At 45.3% G+C, this 25,065-nt stretch overlaps 2 protein-coding genes across 2 annotated transcripts in view; one reads left to right on the forward strand and one right to left on the reverse strand.

Moving 5' to 3' along the window:
- Window positions 1-25,065, forward strand: part of LOC310646177 (ankyrin repeat and fibronectin type-III domain-containing protein 1-like) — a gene marked incomplete at its 5' end in the record, with an annotated part of 598,148 nt that overhangs the window by 309,821 nt on the left and 263,262 nt on the right.
- On the reverse strand, window positions 1,774-18,259 carry TEDC2 (tubulin epsilon and delta complex 2). The gene is made up of 10 exons (XM_083372802.1): window positions 18,219-18,259; window positions 15,875-15,973; window positions 14,618-14,670; window positions 12,999-13,644; window positions 10,165-10,218; window positions 8,762-8,846; window positions 7,021-7,129; window positions 4,908-5,021; window positions 3,492-3,721; window positions 1,774-2,076 (listed from the first exon to the last, which is right to left on the reverse strand). The coding sequence occupies exons 1-10, from the start codon at window positions 18,242-18,244 to the stop codon at window positions 1,927-1,929; spliced, it is 1,566 nt and encodes a 521-aa protein (XP_083228928.1). The 5' UTR covers window positions 18,245-18,259; the 3' UTR covers window positions 1,774-1,926.

Here is a 25,065-nt window from a genome sequence, read left to right on the forward strand (position 1 = left end):
TCATACGATGGACGGTTGCAGAAATTAGGTATGTCTAGCCCAGGAGAACGCTGTTACCTTCCCACCGTAGTGGTCCCTATTTTTCTACTTGCATTTTTACATACTTTCGAACTGCTAGGTTGGCAGAAGCTGGGATGAGTAACAGGCGCTCACTCTGTTCCGTGCGCCTTTGGCGTCTAGTCATGCCGGCCACATGACCACGGAGACGTCCTCGGACAAGCGCTGGCTCTTTGGCTTTGAAACGGAGATGAGCACCGGCCGCTAGAGTTGGAAATGACCAGCACGCATGTGCGGGGGAACCTTTACCTTTACCCCAGGAGATACCAGTATCGGGCCGTGGCATGCCAGCAACCGGCCCACACAAAGAAGGAAAACCTCATCCACAGGATGCAGGCAGCACACAAAGCCACGCACTCTCAGTCCGTGGAAAAACCTCTCTCCACGGAACCGGTCCCTGGTGCCCAAAAGATTGGGGGCCTCTGGTCTAGCCTAACGAAGAGAACGACTAGGGGTGACATGATAGCAATCTTCCAGTATTTGAGGGGCTGTCACAGAGAAGAAGAGGGGGGAGAATCAATCTATCTTCCAAAGCACCTGAGAAAAGAAGTAATGGGTGGAAGGTCATCAAAGAGAGATCTAACCTAGAACTGAGGATAAATTTCCCAACAGTGAGAACAAGTCATTAGTGGAACTGCTTGCCTCTGGAAATTGTGGGGGCTCTATTGCTGGAGGTTTTCAAGAAGAGAACGAACAGCTCTTTGTCTGGAATGGTGTAGGGCAGGGGTAGGCAACCTTGGCTCTTTTATGACTCGTGGACCTCAACTCCCAGAATTCCTGAGCCAGCATGGGGGAACTATGGCCCCTTCATGACTTGTGGACTTCAACTCCCAGAATTCCTGAGCCAGCACGGCTCAGCTTGGAAACCTCTCCCTTTCCCCTCAGCGTGGTTGGCTCAGGAATTCTGGGAGTTGAAGTCTGCCAGTCATAAAAGAGCCAAGGTTACCTACCCCTGGTCTAGGCCTAGGCCGCTCTATGACCCATGGACTTCAACTCCCAGAATTCCTGAGCCAGCCGTGCTGAGGGGAAAGGGAGAGGTTTCCAAGCTGAGCCAGGCTGGCTCAGGAATTCTGGGAGTTGAAGTCCACCAGTCATAAATGAGTCCAGGTTGCCTTCCCCTGGTAGAGGGGCTCCTGTTTGAGATGTGGGTTGGAGTGGAAGACTCTAAGGCTCCTTCCCACCCAATTTTTCTATATTCTATTCTATGCAAGCTGCCTGGGGAATCCTGAGAGTTGAAAGTCCACACACCTCTTAAAAGTTGCCAAGGCTTGAGAAACACTGGGCTGGATGGAACAAGGACAACACGTCCAGAAATGGAACCAATTTTGATGGCCGTTCTCTCTCTTTCTCTCTCAGAGTTTTGATTTACAAGCAGGGCTGGCTGACAAAGAGGTTTCTTTGACCTCATCGTTTCTTTGAAATGCAGCCTCTGCCTGAAAACAAATTTCAGGAAAGGTTGCTGGCACATTTCATGGGCCTGGAGCACAATCCCTCACACACACACTACACACACACACACACACAGAGAGAGAGCCTGATCCCTTTCAGCTCAGATTTCAAAGAGCGTTTCTAATTTACAGGAAATGAAAACAAACTCGCCTGGGCAGTGCCAAGACTGGCCAATAAGAAAATGTTAATAAGCCAAGCTACCACTTGCCTGAGTTTTGGCAGAAGAGCCGTGAAGAGAGGGGAGGAATTTTAAAAAGTTAATGAAGAGGTATAAAATCTTTTTATTTGCTGGACAAGCGCACGCAGGTGAAGAGTCGGAGGGACCTGCCGCTGACATTCACCTGTCATGAAAGGGCTGCAATTTGAAGGATTGAGGACCAAAATTCACTGCTTCCTAAATAATGTCTGCTGGACATCCGGTCAGCTGGACAGTTCTTCATCCTTCACCAGGACAGGAACATGCTCTCCGCCTTCACACAACAAGGAATACACGGCACGGATCACCGAAGGTCTAGAACTTTCTGGAAGGCGGCCAGGTTCTAGAAGGGGAAGGAGTTCCGTTTCCATAGCCTGCATAGAAGACAACATTCAGAGGTGGAATAGATGTAATAGCAATGGCACTTAAGACGTATGTTCTGCCCCACGGTGCCTTATAGCAGTCTCTGAACGGTTGACAGAGTCAGCCTATTTGCGCCCCCAACAATCTGGGTCCTCATTTTACCGACCTCGGAAGGATGGAAGGCTGTGTCAAACTTGAGTCGGTCAGGATCGAACTGCTGGCAGTCGGTAGAGTTAGCCTGCAATGCTGCATTCTACAAACAGCGCTACCAGGGTAATGTGATGGAAAACAGGCTGGTTCAAAACAATAACCCAGAGGTCTTCAAACCTGGCCCTTTTATGACTTGTGGACTTCAACTCCCACGTGCCTGGCTGAGGAATTCTGGGAGTTGAAGTCCACAAGTCATAAAAGGGGCAAGTTTGAAGACCCCTGCAATAACTAGTGGCAAACTCCTGCTGAACAGGTTGCGTGGGCTTGTTATTCCTAGAATCTTCAGCCAGCATGATGTCCCATCCAAACCCAGAATGAGATACGGTGATTCTTCCACGTTGAGTTTTTTAAATTATTATTTCACACCTATAGACAAAATCTTTCCAGACTGAGGACTCTGCTGGCTGCATCCACAACACGGGTAGTCCTTGACTTACAAGCGTTCATTTAATGCCCATTTCAAAATTACAACGGCACCGGAAAAAGTGACTTAGGACCGGTTTTTCACACAACCACTGCAGCATCTCCCATGGTCACGTGATGAAAATTCGGAGGCTGGGCAACTGGGTTCATATTTATGGTGGTTGCCAGTGTCCTGGGTGTGTGTGTGTGTGTCACGTGATCCCTTTGTGCGACCTTTTGACACACAGAGTCAATGGGGAAGCCGGCTTCCATCTTCCTCAAGAAAAAAACCAACATATCCAGTTGCCTTTGGAAGAAACACCTTTGAGACAATTTCACATGGGTGACCACTGGAGGTGTTCTGTCCCAGCCTGTGTACGTCCTTGTTAAATGCACAAGGACAAAACCCCTTTTGACAAATAGGCTGGAGACTCAGAAGAAAACAAAACCTGCCAAATGGTCCAAAAACAAAAGCAACAAAACACAATCCAAACGGAGAAAATTGTCCACACGAAACACAATGCAAAACAGAGAATTATTCGCCGGCAATACAACAGAACATGATCCCATGAAGTAGTAATTTGCAACGGTTGCCTTCAGCCACCAGTACCGCCCACACATTCCCTTTTTGTAATTCAGTCCTCAAGGCGTGGCTTCTCAATGCCTTCTCTGGAGTCGCCCCATTGCCTCCCTCTGGCTTACTCTCCTGTCCTCCAGCTGTGTGTCCTCCGAGTTCAACCCAGCCTCCCCATCCAGCTGTGTCTCATCCTGAGCACCAGCAGAAGGGCCAGACTCCTCACTGGAATGTAATTACCGTCTGGATCTGAAGTTTCTGATTCAGCATCGCCACCTGCAGCTTTAAAGCCTCCATGTCCTTCAGCTCCTCCAAGCTGGAGTAAAAGAGAAGCGGGGGAGGTCCCGGCAAATCTGGATCGCAGCAGTCTTGCTCTCCCAGGGAAGCATGACAGAAGCCCAAGCAATCGTGGTCATTCTCCTCCTTGTCACTCAGGAAGAGCGAGGCAAACTCGGCATGGGAAACCAGGGCTAATCAAGGAAGGAAAAGCATCTTTACGACCATGTCAAACACCAAAAGACTGGTGTAGAAGAGGAGGCCGAGTCTCACTATAGGCAGTCCTCAACTTACAACAGTTTGTTTAGTGACCGTCCGAAGTTACAACGGCATTGAAAAAAGTGACGGATGACCGTTTTTCACACTTACGACCGTGGCAGCCTCAATTCTTCAATCAAGGAACCAGCCCACTGACAGGGCAAGCCACTAGAACAGGGGTAGCCAACCTTGGATCTTTTATATGACTCGTGGACTTCAACTCCCAGAATTCCTCAGCCAGCATGGCTCAGCTTGGAAACCTCTCCCTTTCCCCTCAGCGTGGCTGGCTCAGGAATTCTGGGAGTTGAAGTCCACGAGTCATAAAAGAGCCAAGGTTACCTACCCCTGGCCTAGGCCGCCTTATGACTTGTGGACTTCAACTCCCAGAATTCCTGAGCCAGCCATGCTGAGGGGAAAGGGAAAGGTTTCCAAGCTGAGCCAGGCTGGCTCAGGAATTCTGGGAGTTGAAGTCCACGAGTCATAAAAGAGCCAAGGTTGCCAACCCCAGCGCTAGAATATAAACTGAGAGCATTTTATTGTGGTAAATAATAATTAAAAAAAACCAACACAATCCTTTCGGCGGGATGTGCTAGAGCAGAATTAGAATCTGGGTTCACCTCTTACATGGATGATTGGCTGGATTCACACAACCGCCAGCAGCCGAGCTGAAAACTAAGCACACAATTGGGGTCCTTGGTGGCCCTCTGAGCTAAGGTTGACGTCTTGCAGAGGTTTCGTTATCCAACAAGGCAATGGCATTAGTGCTACAGGAGAGTGGGGCTTGCTCTGTTTATATACAGGTGGCTTGTCCTGACAAACCCCACTCCCTTCTAATATTGATGATGTTGCCTAGTTGGGTCATGAAATGTCTGCAAAAAAAAAAAAAAAGGAAAAAAAATCAGCCAAGCTCAGAGAACACCAAGGACGCCTCATTTCAACCGAGCTACAAATATTCTCCTTTAGTGCGACTACCTGTACAGTATATTCTAAGATTTGCGGCCTACATAATCCTCCAGGTGTAATGTTGAAAGAAGCCGAGGAATCCAGAGCCCGTTAAGTTAAACACAACTGTGGAAGTCCACCTTTTAGTTCCAACGGTGCCCTCGAGTGGAAAACTCTCACCTTCTCGCATCTGGTGCAGTTTGTTGAGATGCTGCTCTACCACCTCTTGTAGGGACTGCAAAGTCACCAGGCTTTCGTACTCTCTGTCCCAGGTTGGGTTTTCTCCAAGGGCCTCTGAGAAGAAACACCCAGTAAGGCAACATTGCTCCGGACCAACACCTTCTATCTAGACCAGACATGTCAAACACAAGGCCCGGGGCCCGGATCCGGCCCGCAAAGTGGTTTCATGCAGCCCGCGAAGCCATCCTGGAAACAGTGAGGGAACGGCCCCCACTGCCTTGGCCCAGGCCCAGAGACCCTCCTCCTGCCAGAGACCCTCAGATCTGTCCCACTCCTGCCCAGGCCCCCATAGGCACCCTTGATGCCAACCATGTAGAGCTGGCCACACCCACCCAGTAGGCCATACGCACTCTAGCCACGCCCACCCAGTAGGCCACGCCCACCCTGGCCACGCCCACCCCTGAGGGCAACCGCAATGCTGATGCGGCCCTCAATGAAATTGAGTTTGACACCCCTGATCTAGACTGCCATTTCACTAAACTGACATGTGAAGGCTCAAAGGCAGCAACGGACTTTAAATGAAACACAGGTAGTCCTCGACTTACAACCATTCTTTTAGTGACCGTTCAGAGTTACAACGGCACTGAAAAATGTGACCTAGGGCCATTTTTCATTACCACCGTTGCAGCATCCGCATGGTCACGTGCTGAAAATTCGGACGCTTGGCAACTGACTCAGATTTATGACGATTGCCTTCTCCCGGAGTCATGTGATCCCCTTTTGCGACCTTCTGATAAGCAACGTCAATGGGGAAGCTGGATTCGTTTCACAACGGTGTGAGTAACTGAACTGCAGTGACTCACTTTACAACGGTGGCCAGAAAAGTGGACAAAACTAGAATAGAACAGAACAGAACAGATTGTAGAATAGAATAGAATGTAGAATAGAATAGAAATAATGGAGTAGAAATAGAAATAGAATAGAATAGAACAGAATAGAAATAGAACAGAATAGAAATAATGGAATGGAGTGCAGTAGAAATAGAATAGAATAGAAACAGAAATAGAACAGAACAGAATAGCAGAGTTGGAAGGGACCTTGGAGGTCTTCTAGTCCAACCCCCTGCTTAGGCAGGAAACCCTATACTATTTCAGACAAATGGTTGTCCAAACTCTTCTTTAAAAATTCCAGTGTTTTTTAACAACTGTCTTGCTTACCAATGGAAATTTTAGGTTCAACTGTGGCCGTAAGTGAAGGATTACCTCTACTCGGTGGAAGAGGGGATTTTTATTTTTTTTAAATCAAATTAAAAAAAAAATGCCGTGGCACACACACACACACAGCCTGCATTCTTCCTTTTAACATCGTTCCAACCTAAGACAGTGCCTCTCTACCAAAACAGAGATCTACCCATCTGCCAAACAACCCATCCCAAATCAGCCTCCCGAGCAAAGTTCTTTTCTAAATCCTGCTTTACAATCAAAGGAGGCCGTTGACAAAAGGCAGATGGTTTCTCAAGATGTTTCTCAAGATGTTTCTCGAGAAGATCTCCAGAAGATGGGCAAGGCCTTACAGCTGGTTGTGGCTTAAGCTACGTCTAGAGTTGAACCAGAGATGGAAAATTATTTGGCTTAAGAAGGTTCATCCCCCCCCCCACTCCAACTTCCACTGGCGTTGTTATTTTGGATCTTGCTCACTGCTGGACCTTGGATAAGGGCCCCACTTTTGAGTTGCAAGGAAGAGGAAGGCCAACCGGATGTTCTCTTTTTAAAGGGATCTTTTTTTTTCCTTTTTCTTCTTTTCCCTGTGCCATCTTGTCAGGTTGCAAGGGCGTGGCCTGTCCTTCAAAGCCGGGCTGCTACCTTAATTTGGCCTCCAAGTGAGATAAAACACTTTAAAGCCGGGTTGTCCAACCTGGTCCATTTTGAGACTTGTGGGCTTCAACTCTTGAGAACTGAGGAATTCTGGGAGTTGAAGTCCACAGGTCCTAAAGCTGCCGAGATTGGACAGCCCTGTTTTAAACAAAGATCCAATGACTGCAATGTGCCTACGCTCCCTTGCAAATCCACGCCCAGGTGGGTGTGAAGAAACTGGTTCCGTGACCTCTTCTCACCTGGGCTTTCAGCTTCCATGTGCTGAGTGATGAGCAGGCGAAGGTCGCGTAGATGCACCAACTCCTGCTTCACCTCTGCTGGGGTAAAGGCTGGAGTGGGAGAGAAGAACTGGCCATCTGCTTAAGGAAAGGGAACAATACTGTGCAACTGATGATGTTACCTAGTTTGGTAATGAAACATCTGCAAGAAAGCTATCAAGCTCAGAGAACACCAAGGGCCCCACAGTCAACTTCTCCTCCTCCTCCTCCTCCCCCTCCCCACAAACCCCACTCCATTCTAGCACTGATGATGCTACCTAGTTGGGTAATGAAACATCTGCAAGAAAAACACCAAGCTCAGAGAGCACCAAGGACCCCACAGTCCTCCACCTCCTCTCCCACTCCACAAAGCCCACTCCCTTCTAGCACTGATGATGCTACCTAGTTGGGTCATGAAACGTCCACAAGAAAACAACCAAGTTCAGAGAGCACCAAGGACTCCAGAGTTCAGACTTGAGTTACAAATATTCTCTCCTATTGGCACCGTAAGAAAACCAAGCTCAAAGAGCACCAAGGATCCTCCTCCTCCTCCTCCTCCTCCCCACAAACCCCACTCCATTCTAGCACTGATGATGCTACCTAGTTGGGTCATGAAACGTCCGCAAGAAAACAACCAAACTCAGAGAGCACCAAGGACCCCACAATTTGTAGCTCACAACCCTGAGCTACAAACATTCTCTTGCATCGGTACCATGCTGGGTGTTCCTTTCTCAGACCGACCGTGAGAAGGCTTTCTAATCGGCTTTCCCTTAGTACAAAGTGTTCCTCAAACTTGGCAAGATGTGTGGACTTCATCTCCCAGAATTCCCCAGCCAACATGGCTGCCCAGTTTGAACAACGGTGCCTTATGTCTATAGCAGCTTTTGCAAGTTGAGGTTCTTCAGATGTATCAGGACACCAGGCCCAAGAATTTCTACCTGCCTGGGGAAGGGATTACGTGCAACGTGGGGCACCGAGGAAAGCTATTTCATATTAAAGTCTATCTTCCTTAGAATCAAAACAGAGATTGATGTGAGAAATCAATAATACTGGAACAGTTTTGGTAACTCAAAGGAGTTTGAATGGAGTTAACAAGCCCAGTCAAATGTAAGGAAATGGATTTTTTTTTAAAAAAAGGCTAAAATCAAACAAACCAAAATGTCTCATTTATGTACACCTGTGTGAGCACCAAGGAAGACCAGACAGATAGCCCTAGTCCAAGGGTAGGCAACCTCGGCTTTTTTATGACTCGTGGACTTCAACTCCCAGAATTCCTGAGTCAGCATGGGGGAACTATGGCCCCTTCATGACTCGTGGACTTCAACTCCCAGAATTCCTGAGCCAGCATGGCTCAGATTGGAAACCTCTCTCTCTCCCCTCAGCATGGCTGGCTCAGGAATTCTGGGAGTTGAAGTCCATGAGTCATAAAAGGGCCAGGTTTGAAGACCCCTGAGTTAGAGGAAAATATGAAAGCATAATTAATGTTAATGGATGTAGACTTTATTAGTTTATACCAGGGGTAGGCAACCTTGGCCCCTTCATGACTCGTGGACTTCAACTCCCAGAATTCCTGAGCCAGCATGGCTCAGATTGGAAACCTCTCTCTTTCCCCTCAGCATGGCTGGCTCAGGAATTCTGGGAGTTGAAGTCCACGAGTCATAAAAGAGCCAAGGTTGCCTAGCCCTGCCCCAAGCCCCAAAAGGCCACATTAGCAAAAGGATACAGTGGCTTGCAGCTTCTCTAAGAATTGCCTCTTGGGGGCAGCTGCCTCGGGATCTGTTTTCAAATCCTGACACTTCTCCAACAACCTTGTATCAAGAAGCAGAAGAGTGGGAAATAATCAGCCAGAAAAAGCTGGGATATGCTCCAATCTTTAGACCTGGCCTGGAGAAGAGACCGAGATATTCTTGCCAGTTACTCTTACGAGGCTTGCAGAACCGTGTATTTTGAAGCGTTCTTAGGCATTTCTAGTCTGGTTCAACATTCCTTGTGCAGGGCAAGATCCCTTAGATCTAAGGCAGGGATCTCCAACTCTGGCTACTTTTTCAGACGTGTGGACTTCAAACTCCCAGAATTCCCCAGCCAGCGCTGGCTGGGGAATTCTGGGAGTTGAAGTCCACACGTCTGAAAAAGTAGCCAAGGTTGGAGACGGCTGCCTTAAGAGGAGCTCTTCTTAATTTTGGCAACTTCAAAATGTGTAGCACTTAAAACATAGAATAATAGAGTTGGAAGGGACTTTGGAGGTCTTCTAGTCCAACCCCCTGCACAAGCAGGAGACCCTGTACCATTCTGGGCAAATGGCTGATCCATCTCTTCTTCAGAATCTCCACTGATTTAATTGTTCTCCCTGTTCCCTGAGTTCTAGGTTGGTTCTCTCTTTAACGATCTTCCATCTGTTGCCTCTTTTCCTGCCTTCTGGTGCTTTGGAGAATAGCTCAATCTCCTCTTCTCTATGAAGGCCCCCGAAGTACTGGAAGAGTGCTATCGTGCCACCCCTAGTACTTACTGAAGATGTGTAGACTGACTTAATTTAATTTAATAATTTGATTTCTATACCGCCCTTCTCCCGAAGGACTCAGGGTGGTGAACAGGGCAATACACAATAAAAATCGAATACAAAAATTAAAAAACCATTAAACATCATGCCCATAAAATCAATACATATTAAAGTTAAAACTAGTTTTAAAAACCCAACCCCATCCCATCAGACCAGGCCAGCTTGTTCGAAAAAGAATGTTTTGAGATCGCGCCAGAAGGAGCGAAGGTCGGGGGCCATCCGGAGCTCAACTGGTAGGCAGTTCCAAAGGTCTGGCGCACCCACAGAGAACGCTCTCCCCCTGGGGGTCACCAATCAGCATTCTTTGATTGGCGGCACCCTGAGGAGGCCCTCTCTGTGGGAGCGCACAGACTTCAAGGGTCAAAGCCAAAAGGCTTGGTACGTGGCTGTCTGTACGAGATTCCTACTGCACCTCTGAAGGCCCCAGAACGAAGGTCGCAAAACCGCTTTGGAATCCTACGTTCCTTCTGCAAACTAAACCCAACCTGGGTCACCTAACCGGAAAGAGCCTGAAATTTCTCCCACCGTTCCTGTCGACTTGCAGATCAGGCTAGTTATTATTAGCTTACCTGACATACTTGGAAAAAGCTTTCTGATACGGAAGGGGCAGTTTCAGCGAAGACCTGCAAAAAATAAAAAAATAAAAATGCTTGGCATTATCATCCTTGGTGAATGCACAGCCCACCAACATTGCAAACCAAGAGAAATCTCGGCTCAACCGTTGGAAACGTAGCCGTTTTCTTCCGTTCGTTTTTTTAGAGCTAGATGATGCTGGGTAGTAGGGATGTGAATGAGAGTCCAGCTAGACATAACAACACAGAACCTAGCGTGAGAATCAAGGTTACTGAGCCCAGAGCTGATAAAGAATTGCTGGGCTGGAGAGCTGGAGAGGAAGCCTGCGCTTCAAGCTAATTGGGGAACGTGATTTATCACTGTAAATTGGAGGAGGGAATTGTGCTTTGATACTATGTGCCCAGGGGAGGGGAATTCAGTTTTTGGCTTCAATTATGCAAGTGCCAATATTAGGCTACTCAAATAAAAGATCCTTTAAGGCAGGCATGTCAAACTGCTGGCCCGCCGGCTGGACACATAATCCTGAAACTGCGCCCACCCCAATGCCGGCAATGGGGGTAAAGTCGTGATACGTCACGTGGCGTCGCGAGTTTGACATTCCTGCTTTAAGGAAAACAATGCCTCGAAGTTCTTTTGAAGAGTTTCATCTGTCGGAACCAGGACAGCCTGCAAAATTGCTTTGGAAGCTTGAGACGTGGTTGGCTTCCTCCACTGGGCAGAAACCATCCGTGGGTTTTATCCAAACAGACTTTTAATCATCCGCTCTGCTCATGGATCTTTTAATTTTTGTAAGAGGAAAAACCTAGTCATAAAACATTTGTGCTACTATTGATTTATACCTAGAGGGTAACGAGCTTAGCACAGTGCTGACCTCATGGTAAACATCCTTTCTGCAGGATGTGCTACAGCAGAATTACACAAGACGATTGGCTGGATTCACACAATCACAACGTCCCAACTGCAAGCAAACAACACTAGGGGGATCCTTGGTGCTCTCTGATATAAGGCGGTTTTCCTGAAGATGTTTCCTTATTCAACTAGGCCACATCATCAGTGCTAGAATGGAGTGGGGCTTGCTCTGTTTATATACAAGTGGTTTGCCCTGACAAACCCTTCTAGTACGGATGATGTTGCCAAGCTGGGTAATGAAACGTCTGCAAGAAAACCGCCAAGTTCAGAGAGCACCGAGGATTCCACAGTTCAACCCTGAGCTACAAGTATTCTTGTCTATTGAAACCACACTGTTTTAGTGTAATGAGTAAACCCATCAAAAGTGACTGATTGAAAATGAGGGGTGGGTGGGGAACCCCTACCTTTTATTTCATATTGCACCATTGTTGTTGTTGTTGTTGTTGTTGTTATTACTCCAGGTGGCAAACATATCTAACAGCAATAGCACTTAGACTTATTATATACTGCTTCACGGTGCTTTACAGCCCTCTCTAATTGGTTACAGAATCAGCATATTTGCCCCCAACTATCTGGGTCCTCATTTTACCGACCTCGGAAGGATGGAAGGCTGAGTCAACCTTGAGCCGGTCAGGATTGAACTGCTGGCAGTTGGTAAGAGTTAGCCTGCAATGCTGCATTCTATCAACAGCGCTACCAGGGTAATGCGATGGAAAACAGGCTGGTTCAAAATAATAACCTTTGCCATTATGGCTTCCTTCTCTTCCTTCCCACCCTCCCTCTCTAAGCAATTGCAGACTTATATGCCGCTTCCCAGTGCTTTACAGCTCTCTCTAAGCGGTTTACAGAATCAGCCTATTGCCTCCAACTATCTGGGTCCTCATTTTACCGACCTCGGAAGGATGGAAGGCTGAGTCAACCTTGAGCCAGTCAGGATCGAACTGCTGGCAGTGGGCAGAAATTGCCTGCAATATTGCATTGTAACACCTGCGCCATTCTGGCTTCCTTCCTTCCTTCCCTCCCTCCCTACGCAATAGCAGACTTATATACCGCTTCAGTGCTTTACAGCACTCTCTAAGCGGTTTACAGAGTCAGCGTATTGCCCCCCACAACCATCTGGGTCCTCATTTAATGCTCCTTCCTCTTCCTAATTTCCCCACCACACAAATCCTGTGAGGTAGGATAGGGCTGCATGTGACAAGCTGAAGGTCACCCAGCTTAGTTTTCATAGCAAAGAGCAGACTTGAACTCACAATATCCTGGTTTCTAGCCTGGTGCCTTAACCACTAGTTCAAACTGGCTCAAAGGAGACCAAAAAAGCAGATATAGATGGAAAGAGAGAAAAAGGGAGAGTCTGACTGCTATTTATAGCCACACCATGTTCAGCAAACAAAAATGCTGCTAGAGGGAACTCAGCCAGTCCGTTGCACTCCCCAAAAAAGAAGCTATGGATCGGTGCCTATCCACCTCATGCTTAAAGGTAAAGGTAAAGGTTCCCCCGCACCTGCGTGCTAGTCGTTTCCGACTCTAGGGGCCGGTGCTCATCTCCGTTTCAAAGCCGAAGAGCCAGCGCTTGTCCGAGGACGTCTCCGTGGTCATGTGGCCGGCATGACTAGACGCCAAAGGCGCACGGAAGGCCGTTACCTTCCCACCGTAGTGGTCCCTATTTTTCTATTTGCATTTTTACGTGCTTTCGAACTGCTAGGTTGGCAGAAGCTGGGACGCGTAACAGGCACTCACTCTGCTACGCGGCACTTGGGATTCGACACGCCAAACTGCCGACCTTCTGATCGACAAGCTCAGCGTCCTAACCCACTGAGCCACCGCGTCCCTGTTGCCACCGTGTCCCAACCTCATGCTTGGTTGGGTCCAAATCTCTATCTGGAGGGAAGGTTTTGGAGGTGGGTGAGAAGCAGCTTACCCGTTTTGTTGAAGAGTGGACACTGGAGGCTTTGTGCCTTTTCCAGCTGGGTCTGTACTTAAAGGACACGGCTCACCTAGAGCCTTTGGATCAGGATCTACCTTAGGTTCTTGAAGGCCCGTTTCTGCAAAGTCCCCCCCACCTGCAAACGAAGGTGGTGTCGTTGTGCGACATGGGCCTTTGGGAGAGCCCAACTGCAATCCAGGTTCTGCAGCAACACGGACCTTTTCGTGGCTATCTTTGGCTGTTTTTGCCGACGGTTTCAACTTCGGAAAGGCAAGCCCTCCTGCAGGCGACTTCTTCCCAGCAATTTTGGATGTTCTGGAGGCCTGTCCAGCTGGCATTTTCACTGGGGGCCTTTTCACGGTCGTATCAGTTCTGTAGGGAGCCTTCAACATATACGCGGTGGGTTTTTTGGACCCCACCAGCTTTCTACTCACAGGAGACACCTGGGGGGTCTTGTCCTTAGGATTACGTGCAGGTTGTTCCAAAGCAGCCTGGCTCACCGGCTTCTTCCTTGCAGTTTCAGAGACTTTAACAGTCTCACATGGCACCTGGTGGAATTTTGACCGGACTCTTAATGCTTTCTCCAAGGCTTTGTTAAGCAGTTCCAGGTCCTTAAGCTCCTCAGCTGAAGGCTCTGTTTCTACAAGTGAAGGAAGGAAATCAAAAATGGATTGATCAGGGCTCTTCACACTTGGCCCTTTTATGACTTGTGGACTTCAACTCCCAGAATTCCTCAGCCAGCCATGCTGCCTTGCAACCTAGGAAGCTGCTTTCTGTGGATCCACAGCATTGAATCCATTTATTCATCAACTGGATCTATACGTTTTGTAAAACTATTTTTTGCTTATTTATTAGACTTGTAACTGTATTGTGCCTTGTTTGGTTTTTGCTTCGGGTGTGGCAATTTGGTCAATTATAGCTTATAGCAATTGCGGTACTGGGATGGCATTGTGTACTGGCAGCTAATGGCAGTTTATTCAACCAGCCATGGATAAACCATGGATTACTGGAATTCATCAATCCAGGAATAGAGTATGACTGTAATGAAGCAGCCTAGATCAGTGGGCTAATGCCTCCTTAAGTAACACCAGCTGCCTGCCATTAGTGCAGGTTCGCGTCCCACCAGGCTCAAGGTTGACTCAGCCTTCCATCCTTCCCAGGTAGGTAAAATGAGGACCCAGATTGTTGGGGGCAATAAGCTGACTTTGTAATAATGCCGCTTGGGGTGTGTGTGAAAGCCCTAACAAGCAGGCATATACATAGATTGAAGGCTACTGCTAAGCTTGTAAGCCACCCTGAGTCTTCGGAGAAGGGCGGGATATAAATGGAATTTAAAAATAAAAAATAAAAAAGGCCCAGGACTTCCTATAACCCAGAAAAAGGGTCTGCGGACCAAGAACCAATATAGATCCAATTAAGCGGCGGATTTGATTGTGTTGTTGCTGCCATGGAGAGTAAGGTGGGAGGTTTTTATGGGCTTTTATTATGCAGTGGAGTTTTAAACGTTATAGACTGCCTGGAATCACCTATGTGTGAATCCGGCATCTATATAAATTGTTTAAATGAGTACATAAATAATAAGGGAGTCTAGTAAAGAACGATGTTTCCTTTACCACGTTTCTCATTTTTGGCCTCTTCAGGAACGGGGTTTTCTCTCTCAGAGTTCCTAGCACAAAGAAAAGAGAATACACACATTCAGCAAAATAACAGATGTGTCCATCACTTCTTCCACATCCTCCCAGTTTCTATAGGTTGCCCACGATTATAATAATTTATTTATTTATTTTATTTTTATTTTAATTCCATTTATATCCCGCCCTTCTCCGAAGACTCAGGGCGGCTTACAAGCTTAGCAGTAGCCTTCATTCTATGTATATGCCTGCTTATTAGGGCTTTCACACACACCCCCAAGCGGCCTTATTACAAAGTCAGCTTATTGCCCCCAACAATCTGGGTCCTCATTTTACCTACCTGGGAAGGATGGAAGGCTGAGTCAACCTTGAGCCTGGTGGGACTCGAACCTGCACTAATGGCAGGCAGCTGGTGTTACTTAAGGAGGCGTCAGCCCACTGCCCCACCAAGGCTCTAATTTCATCTGGGCAGAAGCTTAGGAAAGACGGGGAGATTTGTGGCATTGGGACTTTCTTCCCTAAGGAGGAGGAGGGGAAGGAGAAAGCGAAGGAGAAAAAGGAGGAGGAGGAGAGAGGAAGGAAGTTCCCATTCTTTGCTTCCCTTGTACTTGTGAGGTTTCACACTTAGCCTCACCGTCGCCCCAGCGTTACTCAGGAATTTAAAAGAGCCAAAAGAAACTTCCTGAGCCGAGCTTTCAGCAAGTGAAGCAACTTTTATTTTGATCAAAATAAAGAGTTGGGTGGCCCCCGTCTCTCTTCGTGGCTGGTAGAGAGATGAAGGCAACAACCAGGAAAGATGTCTTCCACCTTTTAGACCTTTCCAGGACAAAGAGATCGGGTCTTGCTACTAGGAACCAAAAGGGACCGAAAAATAATTCCTAGATGATGACTCATACACAACAACCCAGGATCCACCGTAACTCCTTTTCCCCCTCCCCTTACTATGCTCTTTTCATGTAAGCAACCCCCTGTACCTGAAGCATGAAACATTTGCTTTTATATAACTAATTTCCCAATATAAAGCACCTACAAAGCTGCTTGCACATAAACAAAGATATATACATACATACATACATATATATATGCACACACACACACACACACACACACACACACACACAATTACAAAATATCACTACTAATATCAACCTTAAGCATAATGAAATCCCTTCATACTAAACAGAAAGGTACACTTTTTTTTTAAAAAAAACAACAACTTCAAAATTATTCCCAGCTTACCAGTCCCCAAGAAGTACCCGGCACTGTTGAATTTTCTGCTGGAGTTTTGTCCTCTGCTCTGTGCAGTCTTCCAAGGCCTGGGTGAAGAGAGAAACCAGCCTGGAAAGAGCCAAGAAAAGGCTATTTTCCCTTAACATCCCAAAGAAGAAGCGATTTAAAAATGGCCTCAGTTTCTGGGGATTCCCTACAAACGTCTGTAGGGCAACATTTCAGAAGGGGTTTCTTGCTACCTTATTTCAACTCTCAGTCAACTAGCAAAAAACAGCTTTACATCCGGCGTCGGTACTTTTAAGACCATTAAACATCCAGGTCGGCCTATGTTAGGTGGACAAAATGCCCAACCCAGCCTGGACATCTGGGTGACTGTGTAACGAACCACAGTGAGACAGTTTATTATTTATTTATTTATTTATTTATTTATTTATTTATTTTATTACATTTATATACCGCCCTTTCCCGAAGGACTCAGGGCGGTTTACAGGGTGATTAAAAAACCAAGATACAAAAGTTAAAAACAAATTTTTTAAAAAAATTATATTTGTCCCTGCATAAATAAAACCCCAGTTAAAATAAGATTAATCCTCAGCCTGGGCCAGAGAGCTCGAAGAGCCAGGTCTTCAGGCCCCGGCGGAATGAACGGAGGTCGGGGGCAGTCCTCAGCTCCACTGGCAGCTGGTTCCACAGGGCAGGCGCCCCCACTGAGAAGGCCCTATCCCTGGGTGTTACCCGCCAGCAATCTCTTACCGGCGGGACCCTGAGCAGACCCTCCCTGTGGGAGCGCACTGGACGAAGGGAACTTGATGCTGGCAGCAGGTGTTCCCTCAGATATCCCGGACCCAAGCCATGTAGGGCTTTATAGGTCATCACCAGCACCTTGAATCTCACCCGGAGATCAAGTTCTCCTTGGATGAGAAGCGAAACGTCTTCAAAGAAAAACAAGAAAGTCCAGTTGCCTCGTGAAAAAAGCATCTTTGGGATAAATATGAGCCGGATGACTGAGACTCTCCATAGACCCAGCGAGACAGCAGAATAGAAGAGAAAGAACTGGAGAAAATCCCAAAATACAAAGACCTGCAAACAGAAGAAGGGATGACTGTGCCAGGTAAGTTGTCCTGAAATAGGACAACTTACCTGGAAGTGGGACAGGTACCTTGACAGACCAGCTCAGCCTTTAGCCAAATTTGGAGCAAAACAAGGCTAAAAAACGCTCTCAAATCCTTCATACAAGAATCATATGCTGGGTTTGAAAAGCTCATTCATAAGTAAGTGTTCTTCCTTTCCAAATATTTCAAAGCCAAATTTGGAGGGGAAAAAAAAAGTGTTGGCAGTGGTTTGCTCTCCAAGCCTCTTTCAACTGAGTTTCTGAACGTTTCGTTACATTCAAAAAAAAAGTGTGCTATTATTTCCTTTAAATATATTGCCAAAAACTATACAGGTAGTCCTCAACTTACAACCATTAGTTTAAAGATAGTTAGTACTTAAGACAGCACTGGAAAAAATAAAAGAAAGCAAAGATAACACCAAATCAGCACCTTGGGTGCCATCCCAAAACTTTTGGAGCACCCTTTGAACACTACGGGCGTTGGCAAAATCCTGACCAGCCAGCTGCAAAAGGCAGCTTTACTTGGAACAGTTTGCATCCTGCAACAACAACAACAACTACAATACATCTGTAGCATTATTTAACACTAACAAACATTCACACCTGCCCATCCCAGGTGCTCGGTAAAAAACTCATCAGGTGGATAAAAATGTTAAATGCTGATAACCTTTATTGTGGGTACACTGGCACATATTAAAAATGAACTTCTGTTGCCTGCTCTCAAAAGTGTAATACATAATGGAATGAAAACTAGTCAAGGAGAGAAGCAACCTAGAACTAAGGAGAAACTTCCTGACAGTTAGAACAATTAACCAGTGGAACAACCTGCCTCCAGAAGTGGTGAATGCTTCAACACTGGAAGTTTTTAAGAAGAGACTGAACAGCCATTTGTCTGAAATGGTATAGGTTTCCTGCCTTAGCAGGGGTTTGGACTAGATGACCTCCAAGGTCCCTTCCAACTTATTATTATTATTAACACACATATAAACGTGCTATATACACCATATGTATAATATACCTATGCCCTTGCATAGAAATACATGTACATATTAAATATTATTATTTGCAATGCGAATTGCAAATTGCAATTAAATTATGTTTATGTTATATTTTATATTTATTACTGTAATTACATTTGCAAAAAAAATGCAAATCCAGTCTAAATTCTGGATAACTGGGTGACCAACCTTCATAATAATAACAATAATAATAATAATATTTTTAAAAATAATAAACAATTACCTCTGGGCACAGTCAGCGGGCAGCATGAAGAAGGAAGGAAGGAAGGCTACAAAGAAGCAATCGCGAACCACTTAAAGCCGCGAAATCCGAACTGACTTCGCTTCCCCAGCAAGGGAGAACCACAGAGTGTTTCGCCCTAGAGCGGCCCTTCCCATTCCGTGCTCCTAGAGATAGTAAAAACAATATGGCCGCCTTTTATTTATTTATTTATTTTTAACCGCTCCTTTTCTTCAGGAGGGATATTTCTAGAGTTACTGACCATTTTTAAATATATTAATATATAATATATGGAACAGTAAATAAAAAAAGGCCCCAGTGCTGCTCTGTTGGACAAATGATAAAATATCTCGATAGACGATGAAAACGAAATAGTCGTTTCTTCCCTTTTGTATCTCTATGGTTTAGGTTTCTGTCCAGCCCGCGCTTTCGCGTCCTGTCAGGAAGATGGTGAATTATTTCAACTCGCTAGGAGAGCCTTTATTGGAACCTCCGGATATTTCCCGTGTTTTATTTCTCCAATAATTGATAACCTTTTCTGGAGGTGTTTTGGTGGCCCAATTCCTTTCTTTTGTCATGGTTCCCTTGCACTGTTGGGCTTTGTTAGCTGCCAGGAAGGCGCTAGCAATTGAATGTCTGCTCTTAGCAACGGTTGCTATGCAAAAGACGCGGAAGTCAGGGATAAAAGCGACCTTACACACACACACACACACACACAAACACACAAACGTATGTGTGTGTATATGTATATGTATGTATGTATGTGTAGATGTATACATACACACACACACATATATATACTGCTCAAAAAAATAAAGGGAACACACAATAAGACATCCTACTATTAAATACAGTACATTGTGTTGTTTAAGTGTTCCCTTTATTTTTTTGAGTTCCAGAAAAACATCTACTTCTGCTTCATTGACTATGCCAAAGCCTTTGATTGTGTGGATCATAACAATCTGTGGCAAGTTCTTAAAGAGATGGGTGTACCAGACCATCTTATTTGTCTCTTGAGAAACCTATATGCGGGCCTTAAGGCTGTTTTTCCACATTTAATGACCATTGCAGCAGCCCCGTGGTCACATGATCAAAATCCAGCGGGTCATGTGATCACCTCTGACAAGCAAAGTCAATGGGGAAGCCAGATTCGCTTAGCAACGGTGTTACTAACTTGACTGCAGTGATTCACTTAACGAGTGTGGCAAGAAAAGTCGTAACATGGGGCAAAACTCACTTAACAAATGTCTCACTTAGCAACAGAAATTTTGGACTCAGTTGTGGCTGTAAGTCGAGGACTACGGTATCTGTACGAAGGACAAATATGGAATTGCCCAGCAGGGGTCCCACTTCTACAATTTATCCTGATGCTAAATTTCCTTCTGAAATATAAATGGCCTTTAAATTCAGGACAAGGTTGGTGGAAAATAAAAACTGCTGTGGCATTTTATATATTTGGATAGTATTGATATGAACATACTTTCCAACACCCAGTTTGAAAGTCACAAACAGAATAATCCATAACTTACAGTCCAGAATCTTCCCTACAAGTATCACATGTTGGGTATGTTTGAAATGTTTATTCATTAGTTAGGTTTTTTTCTCACTTCCAAATATTTTTGAAGCCAAATTTGGAGGAAAAAATTGTGTGCTATTATTTCTTTTAAATATACTGCCAAAATCTATAATTCACTAGCCTTGCCATATATCTGGAAATTCTCACATAGCAATTGAGGGAAATTGTATAGGCTTGGTTTATGACATAATTCAAAGATTATGGATAACTCAGTTATGGTTAACATGATGAACCAGCCACTGACAGAGATTTAAGATTTAAACATTTTCTCTTAATTTTAAAAAGTTATTTTTTATATAATTCTGGAAGTCTTCTGAATTATGGAGGTTAAACATCCTTTCCTATTAAAAAGCAGCAGTTTGGACCTGTCAGGAATTGCTATTCACATATTAATTTCCATTCTTTGATAAACGCCACATAGTTAATAAGATTAGCTCACTGCATAGCAATTATAAACTGAATGAGGTTGGTGAAACATTCCCTAAATTCTTTGAAAATTACTTCCAGTGACAATTAACCAATATTATCTTTTATTCAAAAATAATTTAAATTGGGGTTAGAAATTGGCATTGAAACTTCTGTAATAATACAGTTTAGGAATTCTAATTGAATATCACTGCTTCAGTTACAGCATACGCTGAACTCCTAGAAAATTGCATTTTCTAAGAGATTACTTTATTCCATTAGCTTCCCAGAATAGGTTCCTGGTTAAAATGATCTTGATTTCCACCGGGAGCAACATAAAGAATGATCAAATAGAGTCTTAATTACAGATATTTCAATGTGTTCTGCAGTCTTTCAGCAATCCACCCAAACAAATTTCAAGGTAGTATGACAGAATCACGGAATGGCAGCGTTGGAAGAGACCTGGGAGGTCTTCTAATCCAGCCCCCTGGCCATGGCTTTTCTACAATGTCCCAAGATGTGGTCTGATCTCTCCAATCATCTCCATACTTCAGGGTAATGCAGATAGTCCTCAACCTACAACCGTTCATTGAGTGGCTGTTCCAAGTTAAAATGGCACTGAAATGAGCGACATGACAATTTTTCACACTGACGAACATTGCAGCATCCCCACGGTCCTGTGATCAAACTTCAGACCGCTTGGAAACTGGTTCATATATATGACGGTCACAGGGTCCTGGGGTCACATGATCCTCTTTAGTGACCTTCTGGCAAGCAAAGTCAGCGGGGGGGGGGGGGGTAACCAGAATCACTTAACCTTGTTACTAACTCAACAACTGCGGCAAGAAAGTAAAATGGAGCAAAATTCACTTCGTCTTGCTTAGCGGCATAAATGTTTGGTTCAGTTGTGGTCGTAAGTCGAGGACTACTATTTAACTCATAATTGAGCTGGGGGGGTTGGACTAGAAGACCTCCAAGGTCCCTTCCAACTCTGTTGTTCTGTATTCTGTAAATATTTTCGGGAAGAGATGCAATTGCACAGAACTTTTAAATAGATACGTTGTTTTATTGTCCTGTTGTTTTTTCTCCCTTTCACAGTAATGAATGGTTAAATTAAACAATTTATCTTTTTTTTTTAATCGTAAAAGCTGGCCAAAGACCGTAATCAAGATCTGATTTGAACCGGGCCCATAATTTGAGATTCCGATGTATGCAGAGGCTTTGGGGATCTTATTCGGACTTTTTTCCTGCATTTACATTGCAAATATCTGCCCATAAATCCAGCACAATATTAATAATTAAAAAACGCTGCTCATTATAAGCCTTGACTTCACAAGACTATAGCTTATATGAGTCAAGGCAAAAAATTGCTGGGAAAAAAATATTGTTCAGGAATCGTTCGGTGGAAATCTGTCAGCGTTTGTTTGCTTCCAAATCTGGGTTCTAAAGATGAAAATCTCCAATCTGCAAAAGTGGATGCTAAGCAACATCAAGACCATAGCAACGGTTCTTGTCTCTTCTTGTTATCCATTGATAAAATTCAAGGCACCCTACTTTAGCAAAGATCCTAAGAGGTGTACTTAAAATGACAAGCAGGCAACCTTAAGAGAAAACAGTGACTAATGTTGTGTCTGCGTTAAGGCTTTTTCTAATGTCAGCAGAAGAGAAATTACTCCAAACCCATAAAACAGCATCTGCAACTAGTTATTTTTGGGGGCAAACAAGGAGACGGGTTTTTTTTTTTGCAAATGGCCCGCGTTAGCTGGCATTTAAGGGAAATGATTCTGCTGCTCTATTTTTTTTTCTTAATTGGCTTGCCGGGCAGAGTGGCACTTCAAAAACTAATTATTTCCCCCTGTTGCAAGCGTTTGTAGCAAGAACTGAATTTATCGGGTCCACGGCGCTGCCATTTTGCGGTGTGGAAGCTGCCTGCTTGCAGCATCTACTGTGGGAACTGTGACGGCAACAATTGTCAAGCTGGGTCCTAGAGTAGCCACTTCAGCATCGCCAAGGAAGCCAACAGAAGGTCCAGGACTGCATAACCGTCCTGCCTATGCAGAGCTAATGTATTATGTGCACAATTAGAAATAAGGATGGGCTGTAAAACACAGCACCGTCTCAGGCCTGTAGGGAAGGATGCAACCGAGTGAGCTTTGCTCTCTCCACGGCTGAAGAATAAATTAAATTTGGACCAGATGTTCCTTCAGATAAATGGGGACATACGACTGTTCTATGCCTCGGTGAACCTCCAGCAGTTCACCTATGAATCTATCACGAGTCCCGGAGGAGACAGAGCAATATGCAATGTAATAATACTTGCAATTCCACTCTCCTGATTATTACCCGTTCCTGAAAACATCATCCTGCAATAGTTAGGTCACAGTCAATTATTCTGCAACCCTCTGGTTTTGGTTTCTGTTTTAAACTGGGTTTTAATGGATGAGAAATCAAACCTGAATCCCAAATAATAGGCGGTGTGCTAGCTGTTCATGCTTGAGACAATAGTGTAAAATAGTGCAATAGTGCAAAGATAAAACTTGAGACCGTGACTGGCTCCATATACTATCTTAAGCTTGCTCTTATTACCCCATTGTTTGGTGTAGGTAGTCCTTGGCGTACGACTACAACTGAACCCAAGGTTTCCGTTGCAAAGCAAGACTGTTGTTAAGTGAGTTTTGCCCCGTTTTACAACCTTTCTTGCTCCTTTTGTAAGCGAATCACTGCTGTTGCTAAGTTAGTAACCGGGTTTTTAAGCAAATCTGGCTTTCCCCTTGACTTTGCTCACGAGAAGGTTGCAAAAGATCATCACAGGACCTGGGAACCCTGCAACCGTCGTAAGTCCATGCCAGTTGCCAAGCATCCAAAGTCTGACTGCATGGCCCTGGGGATGCTGCAATGGTCGATAAGTGTGAAAAATGGTCATGAGTCGCTTTTTCCAGTGCCACTGCAACTTTGAACGGTCGCTCAACGAATGGTTGTTGAGAACTACCTGTAGTTTGACTTTATTATCCCTGTCCCTTTTAGATACTTACTTGGAAGCAAATCCAACCCGAAGGTGCCTTTTTTCAAGAGGCAACTGGACTTCCTTGTTTTTCTTTGAAGACCCTTCGCTTCTCATCTAAGAAGCTTCTTCAGCTCTGAGTGGATGGTGGGGAATGGGAGGATTTATACTCCTTGCAGACCGCTGGTTCTTAGCACTTTTTCTGAGAGTCACTGAGGCCATTTGGAGATTTATCTGTGCCCTCAGATTCACCTGACTAGTTCAAATAGGTGCGGAGCCTTCTTGGATGCAGGATGTTTTTTGCCGTTGGTCCCTTCACTGTTGAAGCCTTTGAACTACGGTGCTGCAGGAGACTCCTGCGAGTCCCTTGGACTGCAAGGCCTTCAAACCGGTCAGTCCTAGAGGAGATCAACCCTGACTGCTCTTTAGAAGGCCAGATCCTGAAGCTAAAACTCAAATACTTTGGCCACCTAATGAGAAGGAAGGACTCACTGGAGAAGAGCCTAATGCTGGGAAAGATCGAGGGCAATAGAAGAAGGGGACGACAGAGAATGAGGTGGCTGGATGGAGTCCCTGAAGCAGTTAGGCATGAGCTTAAAGGGACTCCAGAAGATGGTAGAGGACAGGAAGGCCTGGAGGAATGTTTTCCATTGGGTCGTGATGGGTCGGACATGACTTTGCAACTAACAACAACCCAACAGACACAGGCTGTTGGGGATGAGTGTGTTGCCTGCATCTCAAACTGAAGCGCAAATGGCTGAAGAAGCTTCCCGGATGAGAAGCGAAACGTCTTCAAAGAAAACAAGAAAGTCCACTTGCCTCTTGAAAAAGCACCTTTGGGACAACCATGACCTGCTTGATGGAGAATCTCCACAGACAAGCAAGCCCAACCCATTTCAGTGGAATTTACTTCCAACTCAGCATATAAGAAAACCAAGATCATGGCATCCGGCCCTCTCAATTCCTGGCAAATAGATGGGGAAGAAATGGAGGTAGTGACAGATTTTATTTGCCTGGGCTCCAAGATCACTGCAGGCGGGGACTGTAGCCAAGAAATTAAAAGACGCTTGCTCCTGGGGAGGAAAGCCATGGCAAATCTAGACAGCACACTAAAAAGCAGAGACATCACCCTGTCAACAAAAGTGCGTATAGTCAAGGTTATGGTCTTCCCAGTTGCAATGTACGGCAGTGAAAGTTGGACCATAAGAAAGGCTGAGCACCAAAGAATTGAGGCCTTTGAACTCTGGTGCTGGAGAAGACTCCTGCAAGTCTCTTGGACTGCAAGGCGATCAAACCGGTCAGTCCTAGAGGAGATCAACCCTGACTGCTCTTTAGAAGGCCAGATCCTGAAGCTAAAACTCAAATCTTTTGGCCACCTAATGAGAAGGAAGGACTCACTGGAGAAGAGCCTAATGCTGGGAAAGATGGAGGGCAAGAGAAGAAGGGGATGACGGAGAATGAGGTGGCTGGATGGAGTCATTGAAGCAGTAGGCGTGAGCTTAAAGGCACTCCAGAAGATGGTAGAGGACAGGAAGGCCTGGAGGAACGTTGTCCATAGGGTCGCGATGGGTTGGACACCTCTTCGCAGCTAACAACAACAACAGCATATCTAGCCAGATTATCCTTCACATTTTGGAGCAATAGGGAAATTTCATCGTAGGAGGAGAGCGAATCCTCTTGCAGTTAATTAGGTCGGTAAAGCTACCCTACTACCTTTTCTTCTAAACACACTTAAATATTAGAGGATGCACAATGAGGTTGTGGCTCAGTGTTTATGTGGATAAATCTTGATAAGTCTTCCTTGATGTAAAGAGTTACTCAACCCAAATTGGGTTTGATGACACGCGATGAAGATTAGCACAGACGGT

The sequence above is a fragment of the Vipera ursinii genome (genome assembly GCF_947247035.1).
Source record: "Vipera ursinii genome assembly, chromosome: 13".
Classification (NCBI taxonomy): Eukaryota; Metazoa; Chordata; class Lepidosauria; order Squamata; family Viperidae; genus Vipera; species Vipera ursinii.